Source organism: Heptranchias perlo, chromosome 23 (genome assembly GCF_035084215.1).
Source record: "Heptranchias perlo isolate sHepPer1 chromosome 23, sHepPer1.hap1, whole genome shotgun sequence".
Taxonomy (NCBI): domain Eukaryota; kingdom Metazoa; phylum Chordata; class Chondrichthyes; order Hexanchiformes; family Hexanchidae; genus Heptranchias; species Heptranchias perlo.
The window spans coordinates 20,595,675-20,610,337 of NC_090347.1; the positions used below are offsets into that span (position 1 = coordinate 20,595,675).

Below are 14,663 nucleotides of genomic sequence, written 5' to 3' on the forward strand. Positions count from 1 at the left end.
ATGTAAGTTGTTAAAAAATCAAAAATGTACAGTAACAGAGGAACTTAAGTGAAAATGGCCTGTAATTTTAAAATGTGAATCTTTTCTTCCACAGATTCCCTTTTCATTTCTGTTGACTCCACTTTTTAAGAATCAGAAGATTGCCGGCTTGGTTGGATCACTAATGCTGATGGGTTGTGGATTGTTTAGCCTTCCGACTGTGCTGGTCAGAGATTTCCCAGTGTCTGCTGTGTGGGGGCTTTGTTTGTTCTCCCCTAGTGCCTTAGCCATTGGGATTGCACAGGTATTCAGAAACAGGGAAATGATTTGTTGGGCAGATGTAATTTATTACTGCATACATTGTCCACAATTTCCACTCCTGCCCGCTGGCCATTGCTTCATTCCTGCTGGCTTCAAGCAGGAGTTTAATTTGAAAATTTAAAATGGCCCAGACCTCACTATGGTGCAGCTTTTCACTCTTGCTGGCTCCCCACATCGCATTTACGCCCCCAGTTAAAATCTGGGCTTAAAATGAACATTCCTTGTTCTATCTACATTTATTGCTATACTGAAGGGTATTATCTTATGTTCTGTTTTAATTCAATATTACATTAAAAATATTGTTTAAATCATGATTTTACTTGCTGTGTTTGACCACAGTTAGTAGATTTTTGATGCAAGCTATATTACTTGCAATACTGATCAAGGTTTGTCTGCCTGCTGTATACTGCACGCAAGTCTTTGCTACCAGATTTACACTGGCCAGTAAACTAGATCCAGTGTTTAACTACCAGCAAAGACTTACCTGTCAACTTCAGCATGGGAACTACAGCCTTCAAACAATTCCATTACATGACTTAAAAAAAATGGCTTTTTTCCTCTTTTTTAATTAGTTATGCTGTTAATGTGTGAGAAAAATGTACGTTATTTACAGAATTTCCCTCAGCCTTTGTCTCCCCCCACCAACCCCCTCCTTCAGCTCTTCATTGCAGTGTTGGTCATTTTAAACTTGTCAGTTAATTGAATTTCTCCTCAGTATTTCTCTCCTATTCCTAGCAGCACACGAGTCAACCCATTTCTTCCACTGCTTTACAACCAGCAGATCATGCTGTGGGTTGTTTCCAAAACAAAGTCTCTTTTTACATGGACCAATGTAGGTCATAGTATCATAGTAGGTACAGCACAGGAGGAGGCCATTCGGCCCATTGTGCCTGTGCCTGCTCTTTGAAAGAGCTATCCAATTAGTCCCACTCCCCTGCTCTTTCCCCACAGACCGATACATTTTTACCCTTCAGGTATTTATCCAATTCCCTTTTGAAAGTTACTATTGAATCTGCATCCACCACCCTTTCAGGCAATGCATTCCAGATCAGAACAACTCGCTGCGTAAAATATGTTTCCTCCTGTCACCTTTGGCTCTTTCGCCGATCACCGTAACTCTGTGTCCTCTGGTTGCTGACCCTTCTGCCACAGGAAACAAATTCTCCTTATTTACTCTACCAAAACTGTTCATGATTTTGAACACCTCTATCAAATCTCCTCTTAACCTTCTCTGCTCTAAAGAGAACAACTCCAGCTTCTCCAATCTCTCCACATAACTGAAGGCCGACATCCCAGTAAATCTCTTCTGCATCCTCTCTAACGCCTTGACATCCTTCCTAAAGTGTGGTCCCCAGAATTGGACACAATACTGCAGCTGAGGTCTAACCAGTGTTTTATAGAGGTTAAGCATTAATCCCCTGCTTTTGTACTCTATGCCTCTATTAATAAAGCCCAGGATCCCATATGCTTTTTTTAACAGCATTCTCGACTTGTCCTGCCACCTTCATAGATTTGTGTATGTGGACCCCCAGGTCTCTCTGTTCCTGCACCCCCCTTTAAAATTGTACCAAATAGTTTACATTGCCTATTCTCATTCTTCCTACCAAATGCATCACTTCACACTTGCGTGCATTAAATTTCATCTGTATGTGTCTGTCCATTTCACCAGTCTGTCTGCGCCCTTCTGAAGTCTGTTACTATCCTCCTCACTGTTTAGAAGTGACTAAAGTAGTGGATAGGGGACTGACTATGGATGTTGTTTATATGGACTTCCTCACAACTCCCTACCAGGAGAAACAGCCAGATGCGATAGGGGGTCGCCACTGCACTCCCATCAAACACGAGTAACACGTTTGGATGTCAACCAGTATTCAGAGACCAGATCTCTTGTCTCCATACGCCAGGGCTGAATGGAGTGAGGCTCAAAACCGTAGCCTTTTGACTCAGAGGCAGGAATGCTACCACTGAGCCAAGGATGACACCTTTCTCCTCAGTATAACTGTTGTCAATTGTACTCTGCCTCTGTTCAATCAGTATTGTCAGTTTCATCCTGTTTGTTTATTCAACAAGTCCTATCAGTTTCAACGTCCTTGTTCAGTCAGTTCTTCGTAGTTTCAGCTATTTTGCTGCTTTTTAAAAAAAATGTATTATGGTAAAACAACTGATTGTCAAAGTGCAATGTTACCGTGCTAACAATGGAATGTCCAGAGTCAGCTGATGTCATTCGACAAGATAATGGCACCAGAGACCTCCATCTGCATGTAAAAGTGATTTGCATAAATTATGTATTTGCCATTTTTATTATTACAGACAGCAAGATCAATATTAAGGGGGCGTTATGTAGGAAAGTGTTATTTGCTGCACCTTCCTTCCTCTAAGCATTACATGGTAGACCAGTGGTTTCACATTTTTCTGAATGGGGGTTACTGTGCAAATACTGATACACTCCCAGGGACCCTTTCTCCTAACTTCCTAAAGGTGATTGTGCTATAAATTGGAGATTTTATCAATTTTTTTTTATTATAGATGGTTAACAAAAGGAAAAAAATACAAAAATCTGTTGGCAAACAAATCCGATGACTTGCATACTCCAATTTGAAAACCAGAATATCATACAATATGTATGGTAGAATGTCAACATCAGTACAGGCTGTATATTACTGGTTAATACACCCCGAGCAGTCATGGTATTTTGACTAAACTGAATTTCTCTATTAAGTAGAACTTTTTGTTTTGCATTCTTTGCTTGGCTGGTTGGACTGGCAGGTGGCCTATTTGCAATCTTGTCAATGACACTCTGGCTACAGGGAACTGCGTGAGAGAAACGGGGGACAGAAAGAGGGTGAAATTTGTCCTTCTGTTTTTCATTTTAATAGGGCCAGGTATGAGGGTAAGACCAAACTGTATGGCGCCAAAACCAGCTCAACCTGTATGAGGGGAAAACAATTGACTTCTACTTCATATCTCCAACACGGCAGAGCTGAGATTGGCGATTTTGTACTTTGGGAAATGTTTCAATGAACTCACATATCACTGTGCTAATGCATTACACTACTGCACTGTTGAGTGAAACAATCTTATGAGGCAGAAGTGTGAATTTACATTGGGTATGGTAAATTGTGCTTGTATAGAGATATGACTTAATAAAAGGTGATCATTAGTATTTATAAAAACACTACTTCAATAGATGCTTGCCTTCTCTTTTTCAGTATGTATGTTTTATCCTGTGTTTTTTCTTGCCCTGCCTTCTCCCTCTCCCCAGTCCCATGGAAACCACTGTAATGCAACCTCCTTCAGCTGGCAAGTGAGGCTATCTGGACAGTAGTTTACTCTGTGTACATTCAGTGCCCACCCATAATTTCACTATGGAGTTGGAATGGTCCTATTGGATTTTCTTACCTCTGGAATTCCAATGCTCTATTATTTTGAAGTTCTCAATCTCCTCCCCCATGAAGTCTGTTTAGAAACTGATGTAAATTCAGTTATTTTGCTCTCAACTGTGATTTATGTTATATGTTGCACACTTGCCTTGTTTCTTGCTAGATAGTTTTTAAATTGTAGCCCCTTTTTTCTTTTGCTAGGTTGTGCTCCTTGAAGCTATTGGTGATGGTGCTCAGCCCTCAAACTTGTCAGCAAGCCCATTCCCCTTATATATCCCTCTTCTCATGCTGGTCCTAGACAGTCTCCTGTATCTGCTTGTTGCTGTATACCTTGACCAAGTCCTCCCAGGTATGTAAAAACACAAGTAAGACAGAGATTTTTAGACACATCTGATAGGAGAGATATTTTTGCCTGTAGGAATTGCTGGGTACAGGTCAACATCTGAATAATTCACAGGTTGGCAAATTGGTGCTTGAGGCAGAGATCCTTGCCAAATTCAGAAGTGTGTTCCATCCTGCTAAACGGCAATCGATTGGTCACTATTTAAAGTGAGAGAATTTTTTAAAAAAATGATTGGATGTAGTCAGTATTGACTGAATACTTCAGTCAGCTTTTAGTTGATTAGAAAGAAGGATGTTCTCTGTGCTGGGGTAGGATTTTAGTCAACTTGAATACTGCCAATTAAGCCATGGCTTAATTAGTATCTGTAAATACTTGAAATTCTACACTGTATGCCATATTACAAATGAAAACAGGATTGTCTTGAAAGGTGAAATGACATTTATTTTCTGTGTTTTTAATAGTTCCTGTATGTTCCATTTGCTTAAATAACGATTGTCCATTTAAAAAGGAGCATTAATATAAATCACATATTATTTGATTATTCTGATTGTTCCAAAGAACTATATCCCATAAGTGTATTCTCTTAAACCTTTTTATCTGAAAGAATTGCTACAGTGTTTAGTTAGTACTTTTCAGCAGCCAGATCAACATCTTCAGCAACTTGAGCAATTTCAACTTTAAAAGAAAATGATTGTCCAGCTGTGATACGCTGGTTTATTTGCAGTGAAGCCTCTTTTAGTTACCTTGATTGGGCTACCCTAAACTTCATGTTTTTAATATTTAAAATTTCATGATAACTATATTTGAACAGGATAACTATATTTGCATATATACTGTAGTACCATACTTAGAAATCACTGAAGTAACTACAGCTCTTGTGTTGTGCACTGGGTGCAAAGGGAGCTGATAATGTCTAGTGGCAGACATTGAATACTGCAGAAATGTAATACAGCACAGGACTGAAAAATTAGGTTTCTTAGATTTTTATGTTGTGCATCAAATTTATATTGACTTTCTTTCTAAAATGTCATGACTGGTACATGTTTTATTGTACTCTTGTGCACTCTTTCTAAAGACTGTGTTTGAGACCATCACAGAGACAACCAGAATTGTGTTGCACAGATTGCATTTTTATGCGTGTTCTCTGCTAAATAGGAGAGAAGAATAGTGTTTATATCTGAGGATGTAGTAAATTAAGGTTTTACATGTATGTTTGCCCCTTTGCTGAATGTTTGTAGCTTTCATTTTCCGAGGAAAGCTCAGTAACAGTATTGTGCAGAGGGTAGTTTGCATATGGCTAAGTAGTATTAGATTTCAAAATCTGTAATTTTCTTTAAATTCCTCTGTTGCATCAGAAGTATGATGTCTCTTAACCCGCTTTTTCTTCCTGTTGATCCAAGTTGGTTTTATCATTGCTGCAATGCTCAACATGGTTAGTGTTCTTAATAAATATATATATATAGTGGTTTGATATTTATTTCAGGAATTAAGATATTTCATAATCTTTAAGCATTTATTGTAATGCACTCAGATTTTATCATAAAATGTCTGCTTCCTTTGCTCATTTAGGTGAATTTGGGCAGCGTCAACCTTTCTTCTATTTCCTTCAACCCTCTTATTGGTTCCATAAACAGAAACATTATGATCAAATTGATGCTGTTAGCGAAAATGAACTCAGCCTTGAGTCTGGGTTTAGTGAGGTGGTGGAAGCGGTACCTACAGAGCTTAAGGGAAAAGAAGCAATCAGGTATGAACAGCATCCCAAAAAAAGGGTATTTTGGGAGTGTGACCCGGTATCTAAGACCTTGTCTTTTTAACTGATGGGCTTTCTTGATTTAAATTGAACCGTGGCAGACTGATGGCCACTAAGTATGCACAGTGGTGTTTCTGGTTTCTAGTAGACATTGAAATGTATTATAAATCAGCGTTCTTTGGCTTGTAAATTACATTATTACACAGGGGAGGTATATTGATTGGGCAGGGTAATATACAGGAAGCTATGTATTAGTGATTTAATCAACCTGTTTTTCTCTTGTACAGTAAAGAGACTATTTTCTTTTTGTATCCTTACACTGGGTGTACGGTTATGTTACAGTTTGGGCTTTCTCCCAGCACTCTTAACTTGATGTTCTCAGCAGAACAACAGTTTCCATGAGCAGATAGTTTTCTGTGAACCGTACGTACCTTTATGCATGCTGTGAGTAGAATAGCGTGTCATGCAACTAACAATTGCCCCATAACTTAGACATCACGTGAGATGCCCAACACATTCTCCTGTCTGTTCTGAAAGGCAATACAGGCTAAAAGCAATAGATCTATTTACAAGTAAGATAATACACAAAAGGTAGTAACACAGCAAGTTACTGATCATACAAATACTTAGAAAACAAAGAATTAGTCCACAAGCAATTGAAGTACCCTTTTCTAGAATGCATTTCTTACATGATTTGTTGCAAGACAAGACTTTTGGATTAAACTGATGAAGACCTTCATGATGTGATGATTGTACATGAACGATGAAAAATTCTTGCGCAGTACATCATACCCAGCTGTCAAATAGACTGAACTAAATTAAGACACAGGAGAAATCTCCTATTTATCTCAGTCCAAATGCTTCTGAGTAAAGAATTGTCAATCAATTAAGTTCAAAGACACAATGGAGTACCCTGTGTGTAGAATCATTGATGAGACGATGTTCACACCTTGTCCTGCCCTCGTGTATCTATTAATACTTTCACCATGTATAAGTTGATCAGCATTTAGGACAAAGCTTCTGCACCCTGACTAACTTATAAATAGAACAACAGGGCCTGGTCCTCTTGCCAGTTTATCATCAGGCCTCTACCTTGAAGTGAGGCAAGGGAAGTTGACTTCCATCTTAACTTTCCTTCAGTTTCAGAAGAAACTTCTTTACTCAGAGAATGGTTAGTATGTGGAACTCGCTGCCCTAAGGCGTAGTTGATACGAATAGCATAGATGCATTTAAGGGGAAGCTAGCTAAACACATGAGGGAGAAAGGAATAGAAGGATATACTGATAGGGTTAGATGAAGAGGGGTGGGAGGAGTCTTGTGTGGAGCATGAACATGGACCAATTGGGCCTAACAGCCTGTTTCTGTGCTGTACATTCTATACAAAAATAAAGGGACTCCTTTTCAGCTACAACTAGGTGAAATCATTTTTAAAAATTGGTCTATATGAAATCATTTAAAAAAATGCAGAAATTTTCCTTATTGGTAGAAATGGTTAGCAGAACTGCTAAAATTGTGTCTGCAACAATTGTGTAAATCAGTCATACCAAATCATTTTCTTGCACAGTTTTTAACAGGGATGGCACAGAAAATAATTAGTGTAAGATGAGTACACTGTTCTATTTATTACTATTCAAAGTACTGTCTAATAAAGTTGGACCCATCACCATAGTGATGTAAATACATGCATTGTAATCAGGTGGTCCTGGCATTGAACCCAGGACTCGCAAGGTTTTTAATGAAATAAGCAATACATAGATCAATAAGAAAACAATATTCAGTAACTAGTGCAAACCTCTGACTGTGCCTGGTACTTTTTCAGGTTAAATGGTGTTCACAAGTTATATAAAGGGAAAGAGAAGAAGATAGAAGCGCTCAAAGGTTTGTGTGTTGGCTCTTTGCTGTACTGATTGCTTCACTATTAATTTTTGTATCAGTTTAATGCCTGGCAATTCTGCTCAGGGCAAAGATGATATAAACTAATGTTACTAGGCTATGAATATCAATTTGTATGGCTATTTTTATCCATGTGCCTGTAAAGTATTCACTTATTTTACATGAATGATTTTAATAGTTTTTGACACTAATAGGTAAGTCTCACTTTAGCGCATAAAATACCATTCCTCTATAGATCTTCTGCCTAAGTTGATTTTATTAACAACTGCTCCCTTCCCTCTGAGGACATGACACGAGCTACTAATAGTAATTCAAGGTTACTTTGTAAGCCTTGTAGTTTTTCCAATTCAGCTTGTTTGAAGAATATAAACATAATTTTACTTTTGAAGCTGAGACTTCCCTGATTGCAATATTTTATATTTTCTCCCCTGTTGCATCCTATTTGGTTCCTTGTGTCATCTGTGCCCTAGAAGGGCAACAATGTGTGACCCGCTCTCAGGCTTCACTAACGCTGCTGTGATACTGCTTTTAGTGGTCTGTGACAGCAGCCCATGGTGACTCTTCCTGGGATGGTGCTTTCCACAGTGTATGGGGGAGAAATGGAGATCAGAGGGGAGATGAAGAGAATTTTTTTTTACGCTGTGAGCTATGATCTGGAATGCACTGCCTGAAAGGGTGGTGGAAGCAGATTCAGTAATAACTTTCAAAAGGGAATTGGACAACTACTTGGAAAGGAAAAATTTGCAGGGCAATGGGGAAAGAGCAGGGGAGTGGGTCTAATTGGATAGCTCTTTCAAAGAGCCAGCACAGGTATGATTGGTCAAATGGCCTCCTGTGCTGTATGATTCTATGAAATCAAAAATTTGCTGCATATGTGCTGCTTTGCCCTCTTTCAGGGTGGATTGGATCTTTCTGGCCTCTTAGCTGGTGACTGATGCAGGAGGACTGAAAGAAAGGAAAAATGAATGTGGATTTTCTTTTAAGGGGACAAGGAAGAAAAATGATAATGTTGTTTAGAATTTATAATTTTTATGTGCATAATACACTTTATCTTCAGGTTTGTCATTTGATGTTTATCAAGATCAGATCACAGCACTACTGGGCCACAGCGGAACTGGAAAAACTACATTAATTAACGTTCTCTCAGGACTGTGTCCTCTGTCGGATGGTAAGAAAGAAAGGATCATTGCACCACAAAGAACAAAATCAGAATTAATTTCCCACCATAGTCCATCTGCATACATGTGAAAACTAACAGAAGCTGACCAATTATTTCAGGAATGCTGATATGGTTGAAAGTACAGTGGGACAAGGACTTCTTGTAACTTGCAAGTTCAAGAGAGTAAGAATGAGGAGGGAGAAGTGGGGGAAAGAGGAAGAGACTAGGAGGCCTTGGATGAAATTGCACTCGGTGGGAAGGGATGGAGCCTAAATTCACTTCATTGAAGGTGGCTGTAGTTTTTGTTCACCTCAGTGGAGTGAGCAGACAAGGTGAGGATGCCAGTGGGCAATTTTCTCTTCAGCAGGTTGGGGGAGGTGGTGCTGAGATTCTTTTTAACAGGTGTGGGGTAGTAGGCAATTTTTTTCTTGGTTAATTTTTATCGATCAATAAATTAAAATCCAGAAAATCAAATATTTGACATGCAGCAGCATATTTTTAAATCAAGAAACATTACACATTTTGTTCACTTCACAGGATACCGTGCTGCAACAGGCTGTACTGCAATATACAGTAAACAATTTTGATATCATTCCATCCATAACAGTTTAAGTGGATCTCCACTTTATCCTTGGGTAGGGGTGCGTTTATTTTCTCCTGAGCAGTGGGGGATATTTTTCCTCCCAATTGGGCCAAGATTTGTTCATTTTTGAAGTCGTTCAACCTCAAGACTATTAGATTAGAGTCGGTTACTTTATAATCAATGTTGGTCAGGGTCTTTTGCACATCAGCAATCTTTCCATCTCCATTTCAAAAACCTTTCCATCTCCATTTCGCCAGTATGTTCTCTCGTAGGTTACCAAGTTTATCTGTGTCTAGTGTTTTGGTTGCCTGTTAGTTCTACCTGTCGATTACTGCTTCTGTGGATTCTTCTCCGTGGCGTTGATCGTCCTGTCCCATGCTTGGGCTGTTTCTTTGTTGTTGGGAGATCGTTGATTTTTCAGACTCCTTTTCTATTCCTCACATTTCCTTGTTCTTCAGCAAATTTTTACTGTACTTTTCACCTCTGCATTTTTGGTCTTTTTGGGAAGCTCCTGCAGTGGTAGATATTAAATTGAGGGCATTCAGGGTAGGCTTTTCACGTAACATTGGGCTCTAATTTGCCAGGCCTGCGGGTTTCCGGCGGGTTGGGTTTCGGGAGCGTGGTCAACACGCTCGGCGAAATTAGTGGGTTGCCCGCGCGATCGTAGCAGGCAAACCACTAATAGGATCCAATTACCTGCTCCTCCGGGGTCCGCGGCGCTGGCCTGCGCGTCGGGCGGGCTGCGCATGCGCAGTACGATCTGTCAGCTGGAGGCTCTCTAGTTAAAGGGGCAGTCCTCCACTGACATGCTGCAACCAATGGAACAAATTGCAGCATGGAGCAGCCCAGGGGGAAGGCTGCTCCCAGTTTAATGATGCCTCACCCCAGGTATCATCAGATGGGGTGAGGAGGAGGGGGAGGACACAGATCTTCCCCCCGGCGGGCGGGAGGAAGCGGCCTGCCTCTGCCACCAAGAAGGCCTGGCTCGAGGTGGCAGAGGGGGTCACCTGCACCACCAACATATCGCCCACCTGCATACAATGCAGGAGGCGCTGCAATGACCGCAGTAGGTCAGCCACAGTGAGAACACAAAGTCTTTCCCCTACAATCCGTCTGCCACAACACTGCCCCCACCCCACATCTCCTTCGGCACCGCCAACACTACTCTGTCACATCACCCTTCATACCCACTCAAACCCCATCCTCATCTTACCTCCACCTACTCACCTCGCCAGTACTCATCCTGCCACTAACACGCAACCCAATCCTCATACAATCTCATTGCTCCATCCCATACTCACCCTCTTGTGCATCTCCCTCACGGCCAGCCTCACTCAACCTGCCACCACCTGTGCTGCAGCCACAGGGCATGCATCACATATGTGCAGTAGGCAGCGTAAGGCAAACGTGTCGTGAGCATGAAGGGGGTGCACAAGGGTGTCTGAGGGTTTGTCCTGGGTGTTACCTATATTGAATTTCAGAGCAACAAACAGCACACATTATATTGACACCACCACTGCCATGTCTCCGGGAATCCTGTCCGTTGTGTCCAATAATGCCCGCTCCTGGGTATCACTATGAGGACCCACCACTGATGCCACCCATCGTGTTACTGCAGAGTAGGTGCAGGTGTATTTGCAGGGCTCTTCCGCGCAGACGACTGAGAGACATCGGCGGTGTAGCCGGCTGCACCCTGGAAGGATGCGGAGGAGAAGTTGTGGAGGGCAGTGGTGACTTTGACAGCGACAGGTAAGCAGTTGGTGCTGGGGCCAGCCAGGAGCAGCTCGGCATGAAAGAGCCTGCAGATCTCCACGACTACATGTCGAGCGAATCTGCGCCTCCCTGTGCACTGCTGCTCGGAGAGGTCCGGGGAGCTGCGCCTCGGTCTGTGGACCATGTGGCGAGGGTAGTGCCCTCTGCGATGCGTCTCTCCCTGCGGTAGCCCTCCCTCCTGCTGTGCAGGTGGGCGTGCAACAACACCGTGTTGGGGGGCTCCAGGTCTCTGCGGCGGACGGCGTGGACTGCGAGGCTGCTGGGGCTGGTCATGCTGTTCGTCCTCCAAGGGTGTCCACGCACCACCCATCTGGCAGCTGTTGGTCTGAGGGGTTGTGCAGGGTAGGTGGGTGGTTCCTCGGACTGGGGCTGCGGTTTCGTGTCGGTCTGTCCTCTGGCTTGGCGGGGGGTGGTGGAGGGCAGGGGTTGCCCTATGTGACGCGGTGGCTTCCTGCGTGGGTGAGGGCTCTCCCCCGTGGAGTGCACCTTGGCACCTGCCACAGGCTGCTGGCTGCAACACGCCTGGTTGGAGAGAGACTGTTTCCCCCAGTGTGTGAAACTCACTGCCTTGAACCTAAAATCCCACACTTCCTCTTTTGACAGCTGCTTCAGCTCATTAAATGACCTCAACAAGCAAGGTAAGTACTCTCAAGTGGAACCCCGCTGGCTTCAATTGCCTGCGGGATTCCCACCAGCGGGGCTTGCGCGCGCAGCCCCGCACGTCAGCGCGGTACCCGGAAGTGGCCGGGATTTCGGCGCGATCCGGTCACGTGACCGGATATCGGGATTTTCGGGGGCCCCCCCGCTGGAAACCCGCAGGAAACCCGACGCGAAAATCGAGCCCATTATCTCATGTAATGTTATGTTGACAGCCCCACCTACTGGTGCAATGCACTTGGAACGTTGAGACCACACATAGTTTTTAGTATACAATAGAGAGCTAGATTACATAGTTATGCATACAAATCCTGTGATATTTGTAAAAGACCATTTTCTGTTGCATGCTTTCCCCTCTCACTACTGACTCAATTCCCTGACCAACTGATATTTTTAAATCTACACAGTTTCCTTCAGTAGGAAACCCTGTAAGTATATTTTACAAAGACTTTTAAAGTGGAATAAACAAACAAACATTACTCTACCTGCAAATTATAACATCAGGAAAATGAGTATTTACCTTACAAAATGTTTCCAGCCTTAAAATAAAAAGATAAATCTTGTTTTCCAAAGAAAATCACGTTTTTAAAAAATTAAATAAAATTTATTTAAATCTCGAGCAGCATCCAAAAGTTTGAGAAAGATATTTGCAAATATATTACAGTAGATAAAATATATTTGGATTTTTAAAAGGCCTTCGATAAGGTACTACATTGTAGACTCATGACGAAGGTCAGAGCATGTGGAGTCAGGGGACAAGTAGCAGGATGGATAGCAAGCTGGCTACAAAACAGAAAACACAGGCATCGGCTGCACTCAGGAAAGCCAGGTCTACATGTAGCCTGACAGGCGATCCTTAAATGCAAATACAGTGTTTTTTCACAGCAAACCTACTGCTGCTTGGGCAGTGCTTGGATTCCTGCTCCTTGTACTTCCATTGTTTTCAATAGGTAGTAGAATGGATAGCAAGCTGGCTACAAAACAGAAAACAGAGAGTAGGGGTTAACAGTAGTTAGTCAGACTGGCAGAAGTTGGGAAGTGGTGTTCCACAAGGATCAGTGCTGGACTACTGTTGTTCACCATTTACATAAATGATTTGGACTTGGGTATCGGAAGTACAATTTCAAATTTTGCGGATGACACCAAATTGGGGGGGTACAGTTAGGACTATGGAGGACTGCGACAAAATACAGGAAGACATCAATAAACTTACAGAATGGGTGTATAATTGGCAAATGAATTTCAATATAGATAAGTGTGAGGTGGTATATTTTGGTAGGAAGAATAAGAAGGCCACATGCTCCTTGGAAAATAAGAGTTTAAATGAGGTAGAGGAGTAGAGGGATCTGGGGGTACAGAAACACAAATCACTAAAAGTAACGACACGGGTTAATAAGGCCATTTTTTTAAAAAAGCAAACAAAGCACTGGGGTTCATTTCTAGAGGTATAGAATTGAAAAGCAGGGAAGTTATGTTAGACTTGTATAGAACCTTGGTTCGACCACACTTGGAGTACTGTGAACAGTTCTGGTCTCTATATTATGAAAAGGATATAGAGGCACTGGAGAAGATGCAAAGAAGATTTACTCGGATGATAACAGAACTGAGAGATAATACCTATCAGGAAAGATTGAACAGGCTGGGGCTCTTTTCTCTCGAAAAGAGAAGTGAGGGATGACCTGATGGCAGTCTTCAAGATTATGAAAGAGTTTGATAGGGTAGTCGTAGAGGAGATGTTTCCACTTGCGGGGGAGATCAGAACTAGGGGCTATAAATATAAGACAGTCACTAATAAATCCATTAGGGAATTCAGGAGAAACGTCTTTGGCCAGAGAGTGGTTGGAATGTGGAACTCGTTACCACAAGTAGTAGTTGAAGCGATTCGCATAGATGCATTGAAGGGGAATCTATATAAACACATGAGGGAGAAGGGAATAGAAGGATATGTTGATTGGGTTAGATGAAGGAGGGAGGAGGCTCATGTGGAGTATAAACACCAGCATGGACCTGTTTGGCCGAATGGCCTGTTTCTGTGCTGTACATTCAGTGTAATTCTATGATATCAAAATTTCCGAGACTGAACTAGCCAGAATAGAAATGGGACCAAGTCATCCTTACAAGTGAGCAGTATTCCACCTGCAATCTGCACAAAAGGCTGTGTCACTAGCATGTTCCAGTTTATCACTGCAACAATAAAATCTGATAAATTTTCATGTTTCTTTTTATTTTTAAATTCGTCAATTATTTTTTTCAAACATACAAAAACCACGATAGGGAATTATCAGGGACCCATTTGATATATTTATCCAGCTAGTGGAGCCAGGCACACGCTGGAGTAGCAGTGCAACTTCCTTGTGCTTTTATGGTCAGGCCAACTCAATGAGTGAGTATTGTACCTTGCTCGTTTTTGTTAAGTCCTGTATGTATGATCAGACCATCTCTGAACAACATGAGTCACAACATGAAAACACCATGACTCAGATGAAAAACTTATATAAATTGCTGTTGATATTAATTTGCGTACGTGGTTTGGAATTTGCTTGTATCAGGATTGTGTAGGATTTAATGTGAGTTTTTCTTCCTACCCCATAGGATGTGCAACAGTTTATGGATACAGAGTTTCTGAGTTAGATGAAATAATTGAGATCAGAAAGATGATTGGGGTTTGTCCACAATTTGATGTTCTATTCTACAGTCTTACAGTAAAGGAACATTTAAAAATACTTGCTATGATAAAAGGAATCACTGCACAGGAAATTGATAATGAGGTAAGTCTCTTAGAGTTTGTATGACATTTTTTAACACCACTTCATAATTCATTT

General features: G+C 41.7%; 1 protein-coding gene across 1 annotated transcript in view; it reads left to right on the forward strand.

Moving 5' to 3' along the window:
- The window catches only part of abca5 (ATP-binding cassette, sub-family A (ABC1), member 5), a 90,292-nt gene that overhangs the window by 26,378 nt on the left and 49,251 nt on the right, over positions 1-14,663 (forward strand). Inside the window, exons 7-12 of the mRNA XM_068004144.1 lie at positions 95-283; positions 3,882-4,029; positions 5,593-5,770; positions 7,596-7,654; positions 8,727-8,837; positions 14,434-14,609. Of these exons, the coding sequence (XP_067860245.1) occupies positions 95-283; positions 3,882-4,029; positions 5,593-5,770; positions 7,596-7,654; positions 8,727-8,837; positions 14,434-14,609 (861 nt within the window). The remainder of the gene's footprint in view (positions 1-94; positions 284-3,881; positions 4,030-5,592; positions 5,771-7,595; positions 7,655-8,726; positions 8,838-14,433; positions 14,610-14,663) is intronic.